Here is a 24,470-nt window from a genome sequence, read left to right on the forward strand (position 1 = left end):
TCTGGGTGAATCTTTGGCTTATATGCAGGTGGTTTATCAGACTTTGATTCAACATTCTGTCCATTCAAAGTTACATTTGGTTTAAGCTTTACTAGATTGTCATGGAAAGGAATGATAATAGCAAAAATTATCCACATCAAAATTAATAGTCAAGTACATATTAAACACATTCTACACCATTTTCTAAAAATAGAACATGTCGTTTTATGCTCATTATTAGCCAATTTTTTTTTTTACACAGCGATCTGCCTTACAATTCTCTTAGACCTTTGTCACCTATAGGCTTTCGCCTTTCACTTACAATGTTCTCTTTATGTCAGGATTTCAGGTTTCGTCTTTACCTTGTACCTTTCATCAATTATCACTTTTCTCTGTGATTCTGTTCTTTACTAATTTTTCCCAATTGACTTTGGGCAGTATAAGTTCTCTTGGCTACTGTTTACTTCTTCAATCGGAGGCAAAATAATATACGACTATTCAGGTGATTTGTATTTTTGATTTGGTCTTCTCACTCTTTTTGGCCTTTGAACAACTTCTATTCAATTTCCCAATGACTCCTTTTGATTGGTTATTTCATTTACTTGATCTTCTGGTTTTCTTGCGTTGTTAACCAGTTTAAATTTCAGTCCATCACTTCCTTTAGGCCAATTATCTCCTTTACAAACTCTTTTTGTTTTCGGCTCCGTGGTGTTATGTTCCACTCTCCAAGCCCTTTTTCTTGAACTCTTTCTCAATGGAGTTTCATCTGCACTGTCATCAGTTTCCCTTTCAGTCTCTTTGACAGTTTCATTTATGACAAACTTTATAATGTCTTTCTCTTTCGACAGTTCTTTCACTCTGTTAGGAACATCTCCATAGCTGGTACTTGGAATCTCATCCTTATCGTGAGTTGTTTCCTCTTTTCCAGTGTCAGGATTTTGGTTCCTGCTTTCAGAGCTTTCAGATTGTTCTTCAGTATTTTCTTGATCCCCAGTTTTATCTTCACATTGATTAGTGTCCTTACTGGTGTCAGTCTCTACCAAATCTCAATTTTCAGATTGATCTTCAGAATTTGGTATTTCAACAATTCCTCCTTCTCCTTCAGACGCAGAACTAGCATCAGATACTTCCAGATGTCGACGTTCTTGTCGAGCTTCAGTATCTGGATTTTTCTCTGGTTCAACTTCAAAATCAGAATTAGTTGTGCTTTTACCTTCCTCGTTTGGATTCTCAGGTTCAGGCACACGGATGGTGTGACTTGCATGAACCCATCTCTTTACTCCAGCACATTTAGCTGCAGTGATGCTGACCAGTATAACTTTTCTTGGTCTCTACCAGCGAGGCACCAAATAGTTTCTTCTGCGATGCACCTTTATCCGAACCCAATCTCCAGGAACTAGATCATGAGCTGGATGTTTCTCTTTCGTGTTTGATTCAGTTCCCACCTGATGGAACACAGAAGTCACCACGTCAGACAAGTTTTTGCAGTAATCCAGTATGATGTCATCATTAATAGTTAAATGTTTATCAACTGGCACAGATGCTTGTCTCATCACTCTGCCCATCAAAATCTCATGTGGACTCAATCCAGTCTTTCTGTCAGGGATACTCCTTAGGGTCATCAAAACAAGCGGTAAGGCGTCTGGCCACTTCAGTCCTGTTGCCAAACACATTTTTGCAATTCTGTTTTTTATTGTCCCATTCACTTGTTCAACTACCCCTGAAGACTCAGGTCTGTAAGCACAATGTAATTTCTGGCGAATGTCCAGTGCTTCACATATCATTTGCAGTAGTTCGTTTTGAAAGTGTGTTCCTCGATCAGTTTCGATCGTTACTGGAAATCCGTACCTTGGTATGATTTCACGCAAAAGCAATTTTGCAACAGTTAGTCCATCATTTCTCCTAGTGGGGAAAGCCTCTACCCACCGAGAGAACAGACAAATGATCACCAAAACATATCTGAGTCTATTACAAGGTGGAAGCTCTATGAAATCCAACTGCATTCGTGTGAATTAACCTCCCTCCCGTCCTATGGTTCCCAGACTCACAATTGTTTTTCTGTTTGGATTAAACTGCTGACTCGCAAGGCATCTTTGACACAGACTTTCAGCAATCATCCTGAACTTAGGGTTGTACCACGTCTGTCTAAATAGGCAAAGCATTGCATCCCTTCCAACATGAGCTTGACCATGATACATTCGGGCCATATTTGAGATCATACTTTCAGGCATTACTGGTCTTTCATCTTTGTAAACCCAAATTTCATCTTCTTCTCTTTGCCTACATCCTGCTTCTAACCAAACGTTTTTCTCTTCCTCATCAGCTTCTTCCTGCATTTGTCTTACTTCCTGCCATGTCTCAACTACTGTGGTTAGCATTAAAGGACTTGAAACATGTTCTTTATTTCGTCTCGATTTATGGATGCAAGATTTTTGGCACAATATTTTGCAATTGAATCTACATACCTGTTACCTCTGGTGATATAATCATCCCCTTTCTTGTGGGCAGCGCATTTAACAACTGCAATTTTATCAGGCAAGTGTATGGCATCAATCAACATTTTCACAAATTTGGCATTACGGATGGGGGAATCCTGCAGAAGTTAAATAACCTCTTTGGTACCTCAGTTGTCCGTAGTCATGGACAACCCCAAATGCATACTGACTGTCAGTCAATATGGTAACCTTTATTTCTTTTCCCAGTTCACATGCTCAAATCAAAGCAATCAATTCTGCTATTTGAGCACAACGAATTCCTTTCAGACAAGATGCTTCCAGTACATCTGCCACTGTGCAAACTGCCTAAGCAGCACTCAAAACACCTTCATTTGTTCTCAGACATGAACCATCAACAAACATTACGTAATCTGATTCAGGCAATGGCTCATCTCTGATGTCTAGTCTTGGTTTGGTACAGTATTCAAGAACATCTAGGCATTTATGATCAACCTCATTTCTTACTTCAGTTTCCATGGTATCAGGTAACAATGTAGAAGGATTTTTGTTGACACATCTAGAGATTGTCACATTTTCTGCTCCCAGAATTACATACTCGTATTTTGTCAACCTATTGTTGGTGAGGTACTGGGGTCTTTGTCCTAGTGAGGAGAATCTCCACAGAATGAGGTACATACACTCTCACAGGAAATCTCATCACTATTCCTTCACTTTGTTCTAGACTTACACTTGTAGCTGCTACTGCTTTCAGACAACCTGGCAACGTCTTTGCAACTGGGTCTAAAACAGCTGAGAAATATGCAATTGGCTGTCTCAGTTTTCCCTGTCTTTGAATTAACACTGACAATGCACATCCTTCTCGTTCACTGCAATACAGTTCAAACTCTTTTTCAAATTGAGACATCCCTAAAGCTGGTGCTTCACAAAAGATCGTTTTTAGCTGTTCAAATACTTCCATCTCAGTTTTGGTCAATACTATAGGGTCTCGGATATCTGCTCTTGTTAATCTCTGTAATGGTTTGGCTATCAGTGAAAATCCACTAATCCATTGTCTACAGTAACCTACCATTCCCAGAAATATTGTTACTTGTCTTTGAGTTTTTGGTGGCTGCTTTCCTTGTATCATTTTGATTCTATCTGCAGTGAGTTGTCTGATTCCTTTGGCAATCTTATGACCTAAGTATTGCACTTCTTTCTGACAAAATTGTAATTTTGTTGGAGACACTTTATGTCCCTCCTTGGCCAAAGGATTCAACAATGCAACGGTATCTGTTATAGGAGGTCGTCGATGTACTGAACCAATACAGACTCTCCAGGCATTCTCAAACTTTCTAGTGATTTCTTTAGCAACTGATTAAAGATAGATGGACTATCAGTATACTCCTGAGGAATTCTGCACCATGCCAAAATGCGATCTCCGAACCGGAACGCAAACATTGGCTGGCTTTCTGGGTGCAATGGAACAGTAAAGAATGCATTACACAGATCAATCACAGTGTACCATTCTGCATCATGGGGAATTTGATATAAAATCACTGCTGGATTTTGTACAATTGGACAACATGGGACAACTATTTTATTAACCTTTCTAAGGTCTTGTATAATCCTAAATGTTCCGTTTGGCTTTTTCATTCCCATTATCGGTGAATTACAAGGACTACTTTCTATCTCTCTCAGAATGCCTTGATCAATCATTTTGTTTATTACTGGAGTTATTCCTTCAATTATTTCTGCTGTCATTTTGTATTGGGGAATGTTCAGGTAACTCACACCTTCTTTTATAGAGACTTTTACAGGATCTACGTCTTTCATTAATCCAATATCTTCTCCTGTGAAATCCCACACCTTTTCATTCACTACCCTTTTCAATTCATCGGGTATCTTTTCTCGATCAAAACCAGGAAACAACTTATTTTGCTCTGCCTCAATCATTAGCATGGTCATTTTATACAAACTATCTTCATCTGGGGTTTACAGTTCTATGCCATCTGGTGAACAATATATGGCACAGTTCATTTTACACAAAATGTCTTGGCCTAACAAATTTACGGGGCTACTATCACACACCACAAATCGGTGCATGTCTTTGAAATTTCCAATTTCTACTTCAACTGGTTGTGTTAAGGAGGTTTTAATCTGTCTATTAGCTACACCTACAACTTGGATATGCTCTCCCAGAGAGGAAGATTTTGGACTTCCACTGACCTAACAGTGGAACGGGTAGACCAGTGTCCACTAGGAAAGTTATTTCTACATCATTCACCTTTCCGTTCACAAATGGACCTGACTGATCTACCCCAAGAGTGGCTCCAAGCACGCACTCTTCTCCCTCTCTCAGGCACCATCAGAAACTTTCATCCGACTCACTCCTGCCTTCCTCTTGTAACCAATACTGGGGACTCACATTCACTCTGGGCGATCGGTTTACCTGCTCGCCGCCGCTGAATCCTATCTCTGCACTGTATCTCTGCAGATTTACACTGTGTGGAATTGGCGGTTGTGGCACCTGACTTTGCTGAGTAACTATCTGCTGCTGCTGAGGTGGCTGTTGAATTCCCTCATGCTGCACCTGTGGATTCAACAATGTATTTTTGGGATTAACTCTTGGTGGATACTTACACTCTTTCTTCCAATGCCCTATCCTGTCGCAATTATGACAAGGGAACTTTTTCTTAAGCTCTTCTATATTTCCTACCAATTTTGTTTTGTTGAAATTTCCTTTCAATTTTCCTTGATTTGCATCGGTATATTTATTCTCCAATTGTGCTACTTGGTGTTCTGCTACGTTCACTTGTGGCCACATGGCTTTTTCCTTTAGTTTCTTTGGTTTATCTTCAATTTCATCACTACAGTATTTAGCCTGTCTCAACACTTCATCTACTGTACTCGATTGCCATCCTATTAAACTATGTCTAATCATGTCTCCAATTTCTGGTCTTAAACCATATACAAATCGATACACAAAATGACTCATGTCTTTTTCTCTCAGTTCTTCATATCCACTGTATTGCTTAAACACCAACAACAGTCTTTCATAAAATGCATGTTCAGATTCTTTCGATTCCTGTATAGTTCTGTCTATTTTAACCCAATCTGTTTCCTTTGGTGGAATTTTATTCTTCAAAAACACTATTACTTGTTCATATTTACGCATCACTTCAGGTGACGGAGCACCTGTTACTTTGTCTCGAGGATATTCCTCCTTCGGCAAATTTACAGTTATCTTGCACTCAGTCCACAGATCTGCTTGTACAACTATGTCAAATAATCCATCCAGATCAACCCATAGCACTTTTGAAACTTTCACAAATCGATCTACCTGTCGATACCATTCTACTGGTTTTTCTCTCCACCTAGGGAAATCATTTGTAAATGATAATATATCCTGTCTACTCCAAGGAACATGAACATATCCTCCTCCAGGTATTTCTCCCATAGGGAATTCATTTGCTACTGTCTCTTTTTCTCTCACAGGGAACGCTGATGTAGATTTATCACTGGCCTCTTCTTTCTTCTTTGCCCATTTTATTCTCCACTTATTCACATCTCCCCATCTCCTTAGTAGTACAATTAATTCTTTTATTTGAGTCAACCTTCCTGCAGTATTCATATTTTCAATGTCTTTTTCTGAAAAGTCTACTCTGTAGGATTTCTGCAATGTTTTATTCTTTGCGAATTCTATTTCGAATTCACTCGCTAATCCTTCTAATTGATCATGTATAGACTTTGCTTTCCATGTTATACTTTTACACATGAACATAAGTTCATTGTCTTGGTATGTTTTTAAACAGTCCGTTCCAATTGTTCCAATAATGAATTCTTCCATATCGACTTTTAATCTTGCCACATCTAGTACTTTAGGTTCATGTTCTTTCAATTTCAGAGTTTTAGCCAATCACTTATTTCTTGTTCCGATGGTCCAACAGGAGTCTGTGTTAAATCTATTTTCTCTATGCTCTTTTCAGGTGTAGCAGAATCGGATTCTGCTCCTGTTGCATACTTATAGGGTAAACTCTGATTAGAAGTTAAGTCAGGCGGATTTACATTACTTGTTCGCCTTATTTCTGATAAGTCTGGAAAAATATTTTCTTTTACCTTTTGCAAACTTTGTTGTAAAGGGATTGTCAACTTGGCTCTTTTATTCTTTGGTTTTCAAACACTGGGATTACAGGTCCTATTGTTACTGGGACTGTTACTGCCTCTATGTTTTTGGTAAGCTCTTGTATCTTTTCTGTCAATTCATTTGTAGATCGTATATATTCAGAAGTATTTGGTTGTTCTTCAACTCGTTTTTCTACTCTATTTACACTTCTTCTTTCGCTATTTTGCTTAGGAGTACCGGTAAGTCTTGTTTCTGTCATTGGGGCATTTGGATTATATCTCATTTCTACTCTTTCTGGTATATCTCTAAAATTTGAAAATTGTCTTGGAGTTTCATTAATTCTATCTTCTAATGGTGGAGCATTAGGTGTGATCCATAAAGAACCCGGTTTGTATGGTGGCGGTCTCCTATTTAATATTTCTTCCAGCACGGTATTCTCTGACTCACTATCACCATAACCTTCTTTCCCTGTTTCCACATTTTTCCTCTTCTCTGCACATTTCCGCCCTTCATATTCACCCACTAATCTAACTGGATACATTCCATCACACATGTCAGCATTTCTCCATCTGCGCATTTTACTCTCATGTGTCTCTCCCCATAATCCGCGCAATCTACCTCTTGGTCTGAGATGTCTTTCCGACCTCTCTCGCTCCATTTCATGCATCTCATCCTCCCATTCAACTAGAGCTTCAAATTGAGTCGGTCTAGGTCTTGGTTCAAGTTTCATCATCCTATCTTTCAAGTTTTGCAAAACTGCCACATTAAAAGATCTGACTTCTGGAAAAGCTAAGGCACCATCATTCCTGGTATACCTAGCCCAATTCTCTAGCCAAACACATGTATGGTAACCATATTTTGACAACATATAGGAAGCAGGCGTTTTTGGCGGAGGAAGTAATTTTCTCTCTCTTGTTACAATCACTTTGCCCTTTTTAAACACATTTTTCAATTTCTTAAACCATGAAGGTTTCTCCTTTTCTTCTCCGTAATAATAATCAATTTTCCTGAGAATTCCCTGTCTTTCAAAAGTTCACGTACTCCTCTGATGCTGTTCCGTAACACCAACCTATCACAGTGCGGTTTACACTAACGTACCAATTCGAAAAAGATACGTCTCCTTAGTGCTTAGCCAATAGTTTTGCTGCTTTTCGTGATGCATCAATCAGCCCTTACTCTGGCTTGGTCACAAGGACCAATCCCAGGGCGACACTTTTGACGTCAGCTCCTGCTTCGGCTTCTGCAGCGTCGACTGACCCCTCCTTTACAAGGTTTATGGAGAAGCCGTATTTACAAGATATACATCTTGTTCGGTTAGTAACTTACACAAAACAACTCCATTCGTCTGTTTCGCTAAACAAAGTGATAGAATTTTCAATTGCACAAGTATTCTGTATTTCCAGTAGACAGCGCTTACCTCTTCATTACCACAGAATTTTAGACTTGCCGATAAAGTAGCACCACTTCCTCTACTTTACCCTTCTCTCAAGCTCGGGTTAAGCTCTATTACTCTCCCAGGATGTGTATATATTGAATCCCTGTTTTTAATACCTTTTTATAATCAATTTAAAAAAAAAAAATTCTGTGTTTATTATGGTCAAAAGTGAATGTATAGCATACTTTTATGATTTTAAAATATTCGAATAAAGTGTATTTGTGTGTGTATGTGTACTCTCCCAGTAGTAAGTTTTAAATCAGGATGCACAATGATCCCTGTACTTGAAGGCTAAGATTTTTTAGACTGTCCTCGCTATGCATTTATCCTGTCACACGTAAAGGTCCCTAAACTTGTGATGTACGACAACACCACTGTGATATACGACAATACCACTTTAATATACGACGATACTACCTTTTGAAACAGACTATGCGATGTGTGACTTCACTTTCCACACTTCCTCTGCCTGCAGACAGAGTGACTAGCTTCACACAATCCTCGGAAGCCTTTTCAGGACTACATATAATGTAATACAAACTCAACAGATGTTAGTCATAATCCTTTCTGCTGACGACGAATAGAGGAACGAGCCCTGTGCGGAGGAACTGACCTTGGACCCTGGGACTTGAACTGTGCCCTCTCGTGCCTGCTCCGGTGCTGCTCCTCGCATCGCGCTGTAGGAGGAGGCGCTGGGTGTGAGCTCTGTGCTGCTGGGGAGGACAACCGGCTTTGCTGCAGGGTGGAGCGTTGCGCAGCAGGGACTCACTCTCCCAGGAGTCCCTGCTCGACCACAGCCACCTGGTCCGCGCCCCCTGTCAGCCACGCCCCCAGGTGAGTAAACTGATTTAATCACCTGTGCCCCAGCGACCAATGGGAATCCTTTCTGCTGATGACGAATAGAGGAACGAGCCCTGTGCGGAGGAACTGACCTTGGACCCTGGGACTTGAACTGTGCCCTCTCGTGCCTGCTCCGGTGCTGCTCCTCGCATCGCGCTGTAGGAGGAGGCGCTGCGTGTGAGCTCTGTGCTGCTGGGGAGGACAACCGGCTTTGCTGCAGGGTGGAGCGTTGCGCAGCAGGGACTCACTCTCCCAGGAGTCCCTGCTCGACCACAGCCACCTGGTCCGCGCCCCCTGTCAGCCACGCCCCCAGGCGATCACACACTCCCTATATCCGGCCCAGTCTGCCGCAGCGCGGGACGCGCGCGGGACGTGCCGGGCTAAGCCCGGGCAAAGGGCGGGCCCTCTGTGGCCCTCAGAGGCCTGAGGAGACCGGACTGGACCAGGACCCCTGCCTAATGTGCAGTGTGAGGTACACACACTTCGCTGACTCTATCTAGTCTTTGTTATTGCTCGCTATTAGTAAAGTGTAATTGTATTATCATCAGAAGCAAGGCATTACCACCACCAGTATACCCCAACTGTATTCATCATCTAGCAATGTCTAAACAAAAACAATCTGTTACTCCCTGCAACACGATGGACAATTATCTAGTTCAGGTGGTGGCCAAAATAAATAACGAACGTAGGTCTTCGCTGGGTCTTAGTCCAACACCAATAGTTACTCCATTGGAGACCCCAACGGTGAATCTTCTGGAGTTGGATGATATTAACGAAACTGCAGCATTCTCCCAACCTAGCACTGATAGCCCTATGTTGAATGCTTCCACTAACTCAAACTTAGACATAATAGTGGAAGATGAATTGATTGACCTACAAAAAGATATAGAGCTAGTTGAGGATAAATCTCCTCCTCCGGCACCCGTTCCAGCGCCGAGAGTAGCCAAAGGGGCCACCAAATACCAACCTAAGCGAGGCGTGCTCTGCTTTAGTAGGAAAAGACCTGCCAACCCCCCTAGTAAAAACACCATAGAAGAGGCAGGGAGAGAAGACGATGTTAGCATGTTGTGGGATGATGCCAATATTAAGAAACTTATGGGTATGTTGGACTCGAAGTTAAGTAGGATCATCAAACCCCTGTTATCTAAAATTGACCAGCTCACTGACAAAGTTAATAAACTTGAGGGTCTTTTGAAAAATACCAACGATAATGTGGAGGCCATACCTAACCAGGTTGTAAGCATGTTAGAGGAAAAAGAAAATACGGACACTCAACCAGGAAAGGGGAAAGAACAAGTAGCCCCAACCCATTCCTCCATACCAAACCTAGGACTAGGTACACACACCTTATTAGATGATGGTCCCATAGCAAGACCGGTGACGATCGAGGAACCCGGCTTAGATGCTGGACCGGTGGAGCTAATCATAGAAGCCTCCCCTATGATCCTGGTCCTAGCTAACGCCCCACTCTTGAAACGAGGCCAGGTAGAATCTCCCCAATCATTACAAAATAAAGCGTTGCTCTGGTTGAGCAATAACATGCATATTTCTCCATGGGGCAAACAAAAACTGGCACAGGATTTGTTAACAGCAAGAAGAGTGAAGTGGATAGGGAGCAACATTAAAAGATTTGAGGGGGACTGTGTGGTACTAAATTTTAAGGGACCTGAAGTACTGCCTGAAGTCTTACTTAACCTATTTCCCCCCCAACGTAGAACAGCAGAAATAATTCCACTCACACTGGACTTATTTTATAGCAGAAGAGGTCTTGTAGCAAATCCGAATATTCTTAGGACCAAGTGGTCAGTTGTGGGAAGTAGAAGAGGATGGGGTGTCCCAAATCTTGATCAAGGCTTGAGTATTGAAAATAGATTTTCTGCCCTTTCTAATTTAAATGAGTGCGATTGACTGGAAGAGTTTAAACATGTGCAAGGGAACACTCAGGGGAGGAGCACAAACCTAATTACTGCCAATATGGTGTGCGCACAAGCTATTCAGCAGGCAGGAAATTGTAGTGAATCAAAAGATTCTAACGCAAGGGGAAGGGAAAACACTCTGCACAATAGAAGTATCAATCCCGAAATTGTAAGGAGCACCGGTAGGTTGTAGGAGCAGGACTCATATGACCAACTGAATGCCCCCGCAGCGGTCTCAGAGGTTGTAACCACTTTGACCGCTGAGCCGGTATGCAGTGGTACAAGGTTAGGTCAAGTAGGGAGTAAAACGGGCAATCCTATCCTGACCCTTATGTCATGGAATACTGCAGGTATAGCGTCTAAAATGGTAACTCCTGAATGGTGTGATTGTATTGATAATTATGATATCATTTTACTGCAAGAAACCTGGACTTTAAGCCCGGTCTTTTGCCAGGGGTATGTGAACTTTCATATTCCAGCAACAAAAAAACGAAAAGGCCGTCCCTCGGGAGGGCTGTTGATATGGATACGTCAGTCACTGGACTGCACAATAATACAAAGATCACTGCCAACTAATGATATCTTAGCACTTAGAGTGCGATGGTGCAATGGCCAAGAAATTTCACTTTTTAACATATATGCTAGGGGGGTGGGGGACGGAAATACCTCAGAAGTAGTATCTGTCTTAGAACAGGAGCTGGAGCTCCTACCCCTGGAACAACATATCATAGTAGGGGGGACATAAATTCTACCTTTGAACCCTTGGGTGAGGAGGATAGGATTATGACAGAGGAGGAGGATAATAAATGGGGAATACCCCAGCTTGAGGTGCCTGCTATTAAAAGATGGAGTGCAGTGGCCATCCACATGAAAAGTCTTTGCCTGGCAAGAGGCCAAAGAGTGGCTAATGGGCGCACGCCCTCTGACCGCAACGGGTCCAGTACGTTTAACAACAGCCGGGCAACCAGCAGAATTGACTATTTCTTGGTAGATGTAAGGGAATGGAGCAAACGGATAGATATGGTTGTGGTAATAAGAATAGAAAGTGACCACAATCCTTTGTGCATGACTTTCCATCCATATCAAGGGGCTGTGGAACATAGTACCAATGTGGAAAGGGTCACCCAGGACATAGTCTGCACAAACAATCAGTGCCACCTGAAATGGAATAGGCTTGTAGAAGATGTAGAGAAAATAGATGACCTGAAGAGAGCAGTGATTGAGGAAATAAATGAGATAAAACCCCATGTTGGGAAGGTAAACTTCCAAGATCATATGATGGCGGCCCACACTAAATTCTTCCACAGATTACAGGCCTTTTTCATAAAACCGGTTAACCTTAGCAAGGGTAAAAAACATCTCCCCAGACTGGGTTGGTACGACAAAAGCTGCAGATTGGCGCGCCAAAGCTTGAGTATTGAACTAAGAAGGGGAAACACTGTTGCAGTTAGGAAGGCTAGGGATATATATAGATTAACACAAAAACAAGCTAAGAAAAGATGGGACGAGGAGCGCTGGTGTGAACTCAAGCATGCCTGCGCATCCAAAGATTCAAAGTTATTCTGGTCAACTGTAAAATGGGATAGGGGAGGTATAGCCGCCCAACCACAAAACCATGTCCCCAAGAACAAGTGGACCGAGTTCTTTAAACCTCAATATGCCCTTAGCCTAACGCAAGTCATTGACATTACACTTCCAACTGTGTACTATAATCATGAAGTGTTCAATGAAAAGGATGTTAGTATTGCTTTGCAGTGTGTAAAGGGGGGAAGAGCCCCGGGCATGGACGGTATACCAGCAGACGTCTTCCTAAGCGATCGGAGGTCATGGTGTACGTATTTCTCATGGTTAGCCAATGCAGTGGCCATGGGAGGGGAAGTGCCTCCATCCTGGAAGGGTGCGGAAATTATCCCCGTATTCAAAAAAGGTGACAAATCCCTCCCCAACAACTATCGGCAGATCAGTCTCATAGATACAGCCCAGAAACTGATGGGCCGATTAGTGCAGAACAAGCTGCAAACCTGGATAGAGGATAATAACATCTTGTCGCCCTACCAAGCGGGTTTTCGTCCGTTGACTAGTTCTATAGATCAGGTCTTCTATTTCATGGCCATTTACTGGAGAAATGTAACATTAAATAAGGGTACCCTCTATGCCGTTTTTGTGGATCTAAGAGCCGCATTTGATCTAGTGCCTAGACAAAAGCTGTGGAGGACTTTGGCCGAAGCAGGAATAAGCCCAGAACTTCTCACTCTCCTTGTGCGTCTGCATGAAAATAATTATGCTAAAATCAGGTGGGGGGCGCAGGGAGAAGTGACGGAGCCATTCCCAGTAGAGCGGGGAGTGCGGCAAGGGTGTGTCCTGGCCCCAACACTATTCTCCATTTATATTAACGGTATTGTGGATTACCTGAACAAATCTCCAAGTGATGCCCCCAAAATTGCAGGCTCATATGTCCCCGTCCTCATGTTTGCGGATGTAAATGTAAATTGATACTTGTATAGCGCACTACCTCACCCGCAAGGGTCTCAAGGCGCTTGTACGAATACCGCTGTGGAACCCGTCCTGGCTTTCCCTGTGAGGCGTCCACTCCTGGGCATCCCCAGGGTGAAGGCCAGGCATCTTTAGCGTTGTGGGGGCCGTTGTGGAGATTAAGCAAGCTATTGCCCAGAGTTGCAGAGTGGGACTCTATGATTGGAATAGGCACCGAGGCGAGAATTATCAGGTCCGTGGAATTTTTGAGCCCAAGACCCGCCGAGGAGGGGAATTGAACCCTGGTCCCGGGCTAGACCTCTGCATCAGGGTCTGCCGCTCTAACCATTGAGCCACAAGCGGATGATACGCTTATACTGTCACGCACCCCAAGCGGTCTCCAAAAGGCTGTAAAGGCTGTAAATGCATTTGGCGATTTTTGCGATAGTCGGGGCCTTGAGCTGAACACTACTAAGACAAAGTTTATGTGTTTGAACCGCCAGTCCACATTTAAAGGTGCAATTACCTATAAGGGCACTCCTCTAGAGAAAGTTGAGGCTTTTTCCTATCTAGGAATAACGTTACAGGATAATATGAAATGGAAGTCTCACATTAACATGGCAGTATTAAAGTTTAGCCAGCTTGCAGGAGCAGTTGCACTTAAACATAGAGCCTCGCTGACAAAGCCAATAAATTGTGCCCTCAAAATTTACAAAATGAAAGTCCTGAGTGCTTGTATGTATGGCTCCGAACTTTGGGGTTTCTCAAATTTAGCAGACCTGGGTTCAGCGGAAAACAGGTTCTTGCGTCGGCTGGTAACGGTCCCGCAAAGTACACCCACAATCCTATTGAAACTGGACCTTGGTCTGAGAAGCATTGAGGACATAGCACGATTGCGCCCATTGTTGTACTGGAGGCGCCTGATGGTGACGCCGGAACTAGCCCACTATGCATCGGCACTGTTAGATGTTGTCAAGTTTGATCAATTTCATTGCATTGTTTGGCTGAAAGATCTGAGGGGTCTACTGGCAAAGTTAAAGCTGGACCATCTTTGGGGTAATATGGATGTGACAAAGTTTCCAACTAAAGCAAAACTGAAAGAAATATATTGGTAGATGGTGTTTTCCTCAATCTATTGTGCTGGGTCTAGAGCTAATCTAACTGGCCGCTTTTTGGATATTAAAATGGTTCCATCCTGCAAAGCTTATTGGGATATAATTGAAAGGCCGCGTGACAGGAAGTTATACTTCCAATTCAGAGTAGGAACACTCCCAGTAAATGCTTTTAAAAAACATTGGTTTTCATCACGGGATGAGAACTGTTATTATTGCAAAGACCAAATAGAGCATATCTCCCACTTGTTGTTTTGCTGCCCACTATATGCTAGTCCAAGGTGCAAATGGCTAAGACCAGTTTGTTTAAATCTGGGCACTCGTAGCCAGGCGACTGCACTGAGAATATTAGAAACAGATTGTTTGCCGCTCTTTGCAATTGCCATAGCCAAATTTCTTGGTTGGGTTTGGGTAATCCGCACTCACACTTTATTAGATATTGTATCTGATTAAAAATACGGTTTTTAGGATAGAATTCTTTTTACCAATTTATGAATCAAGTAAATGTTTTTAATTGTGCATTGTATTCGACTGTCAATTGTTTAATATGTATTTTATTGTGAGTATTTTTAGATATAGTATTTATTTGTATAGTGTTAGGGAGGAATTGCTTTTATGACTAATGTCGAATAAAGCTTTGAAATATGAATTTGTTAGTCATAATTCTGTACATCAAAACCCTTATATATCACTTTATACATAATCCTAGCTAATTCTATAGCAACCAATGCTCTGCTACCAAGCTAATTACTGATGCTGCGCTACTCCGGAAATGTTTTCTAAAACCATATCACCTTTCCCTGAAGTACCAAATCATACATTACTCATCAGTGTGGCCCATAACACTGCGAGTTACTCACAACCACTTTTCATCCTACTTCATGGATCGGTGTGATTCAAAGGAGAGCAGCTGGATCATAGCAGAGTGTCTAATTCAAAACTAAATATTTATACTATATACACCTGCAGTTTAAAGGGATTTTACCATGGTTTTATTAATGAGACATTTTATTCAGATACACCACCATTATGGTCAATGGATCTGCTAGTAAAAAATTAGGCTAAGGAAAATACAAGACCATCTTAATTCTCCATTTATCTAATTTGTATTAAAAGCAAAGTTTAGCATGTCTAACAGTTTATTCACTTTATTTATTTCTTTATTCATAAAAAATAACCTTAAAAGAGTAAAAGTTTTATCTCAAACAGTTATATTGAGTTATTTCAAGGATTCAGAAATAGACATTATTATTTAGGTTTCAGGACATAAGTATTAGCAAAAGACAAATAGTTCCCAAAGTTCATTTTTCTCCTAACTCCCTAACTAACATCCTCATCTAAAACTAATTTCTCATTCAAAGAAAAAAGAAAATGTATTCAAAGTCTCACATCTCAGGAAAATCAGCATTCCGACAGCATCTCAGGAGGGAATCGAGAAGAGATTTTTTTCCTTAAGAAAAGTCACGTCTTTTTATACCCTATTTCACTAACTTTATCTATCTACAAAAGTAACTACCAGTACGAACTCAAGTCCTGATTGGAAAATGTGAGGGTGGATGAGCATCACCTCATCAGTCTAATATTCAATGTCTGTAGCATCAGCGGAAATTAAAGAGTTCATTGTTTTAAAAGTGTCCAGCTTGGTCACATCCTCAACTTGTTATATAAGGTTCCTTCCCACGTTTTGAAATTCAGTTGTTCACATTTTGTTGGCAGTAATCCGGACTTTCAGGGCAAGCCGTCCTTGAACCACTCTCGCTCAGGCACAGACAGCTCACATTCAATCTCGGCTCTAGCCGCGCGTTCACAGTATTTTTCACTTTCACAGTGATCGAAAACCTCTATTTTTAAGTTGGCCTCACGAGCCAGAATGGGAACTATCAACAAACAAACTCAAATAAATGTTAATTATTGAAATATAGCCCTTATGTTTACCTCCCCCTATACTAAGGTTTTCCCTGTTAGTTGTTACCTAGCAAATAAGCAACACATGTGCATGGTATACTCGCCTGTCTCCATGTTTTTGCCACGAAATACATAAACAGAAAGCACATTTATGCCGCTTTTGAATAATTTAAAGCTTTGTATTAATGAACACCATGAACAACATTACTAAATTAGTCAGTTATAGTTTTACATGCAAGCAGATTAATATTCCCACGTGTATTTGTGTGTGCATTCTATAATACGTTGATTAGTATTTCAAACCACACAATTAATAAAAGTTACAGTTATGAGGAAATGACTTCACGAGGGGTTTACAAATGTTGTTTCTTCACCTCGCTCTATCCTGTTAAAAGAGAAATGTGTGTCGTGTTGCTAAGTCGTGTCGTGTTGCTAAGTTGTTGTCGTGGGGAGCAATGGTCATTGTAGTCATAGTAGATGATGTGTTCATTCTGTGTGAGAATGTTATGATGGAGGGAGACAGATGGAGCTGACTTTGTGAATGGTGAAGGACTCACTAGCCTGCTCTCCCCTCATTTTTGGAATAAACTACTTTTTTTAGAAACATGGGCTCTTCACATGTAGCTGTTATATTTTGAAGTTAAGTGAACTGTGAGCTGTGACTGTAAAGAGGGCTGTCTTAGCTTCTAGAAATGAATCTACTGGATAGATATTGATTAGGTTGGAGGCAATGAAAATACAGCATTGTGGTGCTGTGCAGCTGTTTGATTTACTTTGGAATTATCAAATTACTCTTGTCTACTTTCAAACTTTGTTTTTTATAATTGCCCTTTCCCCAGTTTGAGAGTCCCTGGATTGCAATAATAATGTGACATTTATTCCATTAGGCTTTAGACAACTTGAAGGAAGGGAAACACAATTTGCGTGTACGACCGACTGCTGATGTTCCAGTGGCTGAAAGGGCATCTATGAACTATTGGAAAACACGTAAATGTAAGAACAGACCATCAGAGTTTCCCATTAAAAGTCCAGCATATACAGGTACTGCACATATTAGCTCAAATATACTAGTGACATATTTATTTTGATATGCATATCCATCGCATTTGTGAATCCTTCAGTTCTGACATAACAAACAAATAAAGCTTTTCATGAACATGTACATTGTGAAAAATGTATCCCCTTGATCTCTTTACTTTAGCTTCTATTCAGAATGTACAATTCCATTTGTGATACTTTAAAATGTTAATATAACTTTATGTATGTTTGTTTTTTAAATTAATGGTCTAAGCTTGAGTGTGTGTGTGTGAATATCTATATAAATATATATCCTCCAACGTTACAATTTGTTAAGAATCAGGTCGCACTCACGTGTAATACCCTCACCTTAGGGCAAGAAGCTAACCAGACAGTTTCTTATGCTGGGACTGGTCCTAGCAAAAAGACAAATTGCTATATCATGGCTCAGCCCTAGACTTCCACAGAGTGGAAGGTGGTTGAAAGATATGCATGAATGGGCCACGGGGGAGTTGATTCGTATGGAGTTAGTAAGATGACGTAAAAAATATCGAGAACGACCTTCAGGCATGGTCTCAAATGATAGCAGAGATAAAGGATGAACAGCCCCTGGCAATGCTGAGTACCTCAGGTAGCAATGAGGCTGATGTAAAGCTGCCTAGCCTTTCATAAGCACGAATGAAGTGTAACAGATGGGGAATACTACATGACATCAAAAGACCATGTGATTTATTAAAGCGCCCTCTTAGTACTATTGGACTTAGTACATAACACAGAGAAGGGTCAGGGGGATGAGGAGGGAGTTCATAGAAAGTTGTGGGATAATTTTTGTTGGCAGTCTCTAGCGGGGGTCTATTGCACAAAATGTGATTAACAGGAGATATGAAAATAAGTTGCTGTTTGTACACATAGCATGATATATGTGAAGCTTGAAAATGCCACAAAAAATGTAAAAAGAAAAAATCACAAGCATCCAACCAAACCACCCAGAAGACAGATAATAAGAGCCAAAGGGTCTCTGCTGGAACCCATTGCAAACTATATTGATTTTTTCCTTCTGCCCTATGTTCAAGACCTTAATTCTTCTTCGAAAGATACTAGGGACCTACTAAGACACCTACAAGAGATTCTATGGCAGGACATTTTTAGGCTCATCACGATGGATGTGATTTCATTATACACAAACATTGAAAATGAAATTGGTTTAAATGCTTGTAAACACATTTTAAACAAAAGAAACATACAATTCTCCTATCATAACGTAATGGTATTGGAAATTGTAGGAGAGTCGGATCTGCCTCTTATGGTTACCCCTACTTTTTGCTTGATGTTCCACTGTTTTTGACTAGTCTGACTGGGATTCTGCTATTCAGGACCCCAGTCTATCTGCTTTCTCCCTTCAATTGTCATGCATGTACTTTGGTACCCTCCAGATTGGATACTGGGGTACACTTATCAGTCCGTAGTATATGGTACCTATGTACCCAGGGAATAGGTACCCCAGAGGCCTCCCATGGGCTGAAGCATGTATTATGCCACCCATGAGAGACCCTGAAAAATGGAACTACAGGTCTTTTACCGCAACCTTGTAAGATGGTGCTTGCACCACTTACTCTAGATATAGATTAAACTTCGGGTGCTAATTGGAGTTATGCAAGCGCTAAAGAAGTATCACACCCTTTATTCCAAACGCAACAACAGACTCTAAGGGTGCTTCAAAGTTATAGGAGGAAAACACCCAACTCCTCTCTGCGTAATCAAATGATTAGGCCCAAACGGTTTTCACATGAATTGAAGCACTCCACATGTAATAGCCCAAATTCAGCTTTAGTCCATATAAAAAGACATCCAGAGAATCTCCCATGCAGATAATCTTCTTTTATTCTTAAAGTTCAGATCCAATCCCAACCAACGCGTTTCGCCGAGGTTATTTAACACCTTTCGGCTTCGTCAGGGCTGGAAGCAATACAAAATAATATACTCTTACCATATTATACATTCACGCATATACTTGCAGAAGAGATAGAGCCCCACTTGGCCCAATAGAAAACCCGTGTACATATTTACACACATAGGGGTGATTACATGCTTGTTCTCAAAATTATAGCAACTCTTTACTGAAAATAACACCGAAACCAATCCATTAATTTCCAATGCGGAAACAAAAACTGCCTACACCGATTTGGTGAATTTGTTCATGCACAATATAAGCGGAAAATAAACATCAAGTGAAATTGCTCCCACAATTGCAAAGTATCTTTAAACATAATGCAATATTCATGTTTTACCTTATCTTCAGTTCAAAACTGCCTAGGAGGAGAAACAGACCCTTACTTTCAAGGCATGACAGGAAGACCTGCTTGATTAGACTCAGTTAACAAAAATCTTTGTTTCATACCTAAATTCCTTATCGGGGTGCTTGAACGTATTAGTCTCTGCACTTAGTATAGCTGAGGGAACAGTATCCACAAATTTGTGACCTCTAGAATGAAATATACATCCATGTATAAACACAACTCATTCTATCTCTATTTGTGCTCTATCTCAGCATTTCCTTCTGTTTAAGACGTGTCATAGCCTCACCTGCGCTTGATCTATGTGCTCCAAAAATGAACTCCACTCGTCTTGTATCCAAATATGCAATCCTCCTTATCTGTAAATTAAAGACCATCATCAAATTCACCCCTATCTTAGTCAGATCGTATTAGTTGAACTTAGTTCCCTAATACTAAAATTCTCCATACCTTCCAACTTCTTCATCCACTGCCGAAAAGCAATCTGTTCATTCCGCTGCCCTCATTTGATCTGCACCCCTTTTCTGTTAAATCAAAGGTGCGTCGTTACCAATTACGAAGCTTTTAAAAACTCACTGTTTTCTATATATATACATGCCTTAATATGTCAATAGAATGAAGTACGCGAATTTAGTGAGATTTCCCCACTCTAAGATGGCGCTCAGTGTTTTACTGAGTAAGTCCGTCTTTTATTTTCATGAACGCCACATAATGGGCGTGTGACAGGACAATGGCGCTGCCTGTACACGGGACGCCGAGAGGAGCAAGGTAAGAGCGCTACATCAAATAGAATATATAGAAAACAGTGAGTTTTAATACGATCGGACTAAGATAGGGGTGAATTTGATGATGGTCTTTAATTTACAGATAAGGAGGATTGCATATTTGGATACAAGACGAGTGGAGTTCATTTTTGGAGCACATAGATCAAGCGCAGGTGAGGCTATGACACGTCTTAAACAGAAGGAAATGCTGAGATAGAGCACAAATAGAGATAGAATGAGTTGTGTTTATACATGGATGTATATTTCATTCTAGAGGTCACAAATTCGTGGATACTGTTCCCTCAGCTATACTAAGTGCAGAGACTAATACGTTCAAGCACCCCGATAAGGAATTTGAGGTATGAAACAAAGATTTTTGTTAACTGAGTCTAATCAAGCAGGTCTTCCTGTCATGCCTTGAAAGTAAGGGTCTGTTTCTCCTCCTAGGCAGTTTTGAACTGAAGATAAGGTAAAACATGAATATTGCATTATGTTTAAAGATACTTTGCAATTGTGGGAGCAATTTCACTTGATGTTTATTTTCCGCTTATATTGTGCATGAACAAATTCACCAAATCGGTGTAGGCAGTTTTTGTTTCCGCATTGGAAATTAATGGATTGGTTTCGGTGTTATTTTCAGTAAAGAGTTGCTATAATTTTGAGAACATGCATGTAATCACCCCTATGTGTGTAAATATGTACACGGGTTTTCTATTGGGCCAAGTGGGGCTCTATCTCTTCTGCAAGTATATGCGTGAATGTATAATATGGTAAGAGTATATTATTTTGTATTGCTTCCAGCCCTGACGAAGCCGAAAGGTGTTAAATAACCTTGGCGAAACGCGTTGGTTGGGATTGGATCTGAACTTTAAGAATAAAAGAAGATTATCTGCATGGGAGATTCTCTGGATGTCTTTTTATATGGACTAAAGCTGAATTTGGGCTATTACATGTGGAGTGCTTCAATTCATGTGAAAACTACTCTAGATATAGGTTCACTATATTTATAGGTCACTACACTTAAAACTTATAAGTCACCCCTATAGCAGGCCTTATCAATCCTGAATGCAGGATGCTGGATTTTAGTGAGAGGGTGCCCCTGCATGAGAATATCCCCTCTGCAGCCTTCAGGGACCATTTTCCAGGGTTGTCTGTGACTCAGCTGGACATATAGGTAGAGTTGCATTACAACCTTGTGGTAAATGCTATCTCAAAAACAGCTGCCTAGAAACATATCCTGTTTGGTATCAAACACCTTGGAATCATACCTCCATATCGGTAACTGGTGTGGGAGGTACGATTCCACCCTTCTGAAGCAAGCTTCATTTGGTCACTGGTCTAGCCTGTGCCAGACTTCTCGACCCGGACAGCACAAAATGGATTCTGCCGACCAGAGACACAATTCTGCCCTCCTGCTGCTGAGCCAAGTTTGAGCCGAGAAAAGCAACACAATTGGCATCCTGTCACATGGAGGTGTGACCACCTACCAGACAGGATTTAGTGTATTAGGGCTGTGTGGGTGCACTCTGAGAGCGCCTGAAAGTCTGCACTTGGGGCGTATTTGGTGTCCCTGTGCATAGTCCAGCTCAAACCAGTTCTGGGAGCCATTGGCTCCTGCTCTGGTGCAAAACTGGAAAAAGGACATGGGTGTAACCTCTCCTCTGTCCTGACCCTCCCCTAGGAGGGTCCCACAAATCTGTCTTAACCCTTCCCGTGGGTACAAAAGGGCTTACCTGGCTGTAAGACTTTAGATTTTACGTGGACAAGATTCTACAAGAAGAAACCATTGACCTTCAACCGTCTGGACACTCTGGACTTTGCCGGACTTCGACTGGGACCGACTTTGTCTCCCTCTCTGTCCAAAACTTTATCTGTTTCCTTGCTCCATACAGGCTCAGTGCAGGACCTGTGGTGCACTAAGGGCAACTGTAGAATCTCCCTTGGGGTGAAGGAGTCACTCCCCTGCAACTACAGGCACATTAAATGCAACTGACCGGACTGCTGCTCCTGTGCTCCTGCAGACTCCAAAAATGTCAGCAACACCGGAGGTGGGTCTTCGAAGGTCCCTGAGGTTGATCTGCCCTCTCAGCAGGTCTGTGGCCAGTATCCCTCGTGGGGACTGCGTAACTCAAACCCCTGTGGAATGTGTCCATTTGCAGTTGCGATGCTTGTTGGTGATTCCCGAGCTTGCGCATTGGACTCTGCGTTGTCCTGACCCAGAGCAGTATTTGCACCAAAGAACTCTGGCCTCCTCACACGGAGTGCTCCATGGGCTGGTACGTTGCAATCTTACCTAAGGTCCCCTTGCGACTCCTGGTCCTTTGGCCTATGGGTCCCCCTGAGGGTCATCTTGATTTCTGTTGGGCTTTCCTGGTTGCTCCAGACGTGCCCTGAGTCTCCATTGCTTGGGGAGTCCCCTGGACCTTGCTGGTCTACACCGTAACCTGTTTGACCTTCCTGCGTGGGTTGCTATTGCCAAGGCTTATTGGTGCTCCAGCCGGACACACACCCCTCATCACTCGACATCCTTTGTGGGACAGCTCACCTCTGGGTCCTGGTCATCCTCAATGTCTCCTGGTCCTAGTGGCTTCAGAACCAAAGGGGATGATGAACGGGTGTTGAACATTGCAAGCACTCACCCCCAGTCAACTGATCTGGGTTTAATCCATCATGATTCTTTAACTCACTCCGCCACCCCAGTTCAGACATGGCCATATGCAAATCAGTCTGACCCTGTACCTCATGGGAACAGTCCAGCCTGAACTGCCAAACCATGTCTTCCCTGGACCAGAAACAAGCATTCTGGTACCGGTTTCTGGCTAATCAGCCATCATCATCCAGGCTAGCTTGAATCCAGTGACAAAGCGAGCAAGGGACCCATGTCTGGGCATACCCTGCCAACTTAGGGCGCACAAAGCAAAACAAAAAGGGATGATGGACGGAGTGTTGAACATTACAAGCACTCACCCCCAGTCAACTGATCTGGGTTTAATCCAGCATCATTCTTTAGCTCACTCCGCCACCCCAGTTCAGACATGGCCAAATGCAAATCAGTCTGACCCTGTGCCTCGTGGAAACAGTCCAACCCGAACTGCCAAGCCATGTCTTCCCTGGACCGGAAACAAGCATCCTGGGACCGGTTTCTGGCTAATCAACCGTCATCAGCCAGGCTAGTTTTAATCGAGTGGCCAAGTGAGCAAGGGACCCATGTCTGGGCATACCCTGCCAACTTAGGACGAACAAAGCAAAACCAACGGGGATGATGGACATAGTGTTAAACATTGAAAGCACTCCTTCTTCACACCTGAAGCACCCGACATCGGTGGGCATTTTTCGACCGAGCCCCTGGTCATTCTGAAGTGACCCAGACTCTGTCCCCTCTGATTTCTGGTTCTTTCACTCCTTCCAGAATCCAGGCTTGGATTCCTCCGGACCCTCTTCACCTTCACAGCAGCAGTACTTCTTCACAGCCCTCAATTGAGAAGGACGGTGGTTTCCGACACCACTCCAGACCTCTGCTGAGATAGGTAACTCGGGTACTACGTTATCCAAGGGTGGGGTGGCCTCCAACCTCTGAAGCTCCAAAGAGTTTGCTCAAAGTCCTCCTAGAAGGCTCCTTAAACTTTAAAATTGCAATTGCGACTTTCCCATAGAATTGTACGGAGTCCGCGGCCGTGTTAACACACTGCACCCATCCTCCATGAGGTCCCTATCTACCCACCTTGGGTGGTTCCTTGGGGTCTCAGCGATTCTACTTGCTCATGACTGTGTCTTGGTCCAAGTTGTGATTGTTATACCACTATTTTAGTATATGGTTTGGTCTCCCCCTGGTGCCCAATGAGTATTCTGCTAGTTACAACTATTCTATTGATCTCGTATTGTGTGCTTTGTGTCCTATCCTCATGTAGAGGATACTAGAGAGTGTTATATTAATAAATACATATTTTTATACAACTACTGTGTGGTTCTCCTTTCCTTTAGTCAATATAGGAGGTGATATTCTGGTAAAACAAGCTGCTTTACATTTCTTCAAGATTAAGCCTAAAGGCTGCTCTCTACAGCTACCACTCAGATAGCTTTCAAAAGGTTATCTTTGACCTCATACATCATAAGGGTCGTTTGGACCGGTGCAAGGTGCCCACTTTAATTAATGGACAGCATATACCAGGCCAACTTCT

General features: G+C 42.1%; 1 protein-coding gene and 1 pseudogene across 1 annotated transcript in view; one reads left to right on the forward strand and one right to left on the reverse strand.

Moving 5' to 3' along the window:
- Nucleotides 1-622: 622 nt before the first annotated feature.
- LOC147676770 (uncharacterized) lies at nt 623-1,982 on the reverse strand (annotated as a pseudogene).
- Nucleotides 1,983-9,451: 7,469 nt separating this feature from the next.
- Nucleotides 9,452-24,470, forward strand: part of KCTD19 (potassium channel tetramerization domain containing 19) — a 2,885,268-nt gene continuing 2,870,249 nt past the window's right edge. Inside the window, exons 1-2 of the mRNA XM_086945566.1 lie at nt 9,452-10,297; nt 17,105-17,258. Coding sequence (XP_086801692.1) covers nt 9,452-10,297; nt 17,105-17,258 — 1,000 coding nt within the window. The remainder of the gene's footprint in view (nt 10,298-17,104; nt 17,259-24,470) is intronic.

Source organism: Lissotriton vulgaris, chromosome 12 (assembly GCF_964263255.1).
Source record: "Lissotriton vulgaris chromosome 12, aLisVul1.2, whole genome shotgun sequence".
Taxonomy (NCBI): domain Eukaryota; kingdom Metazoa; phylum Chordata; class Amphibia; order Caudata; family Salamandridae; genus Lissotriton; species Lissotriton vulgaris.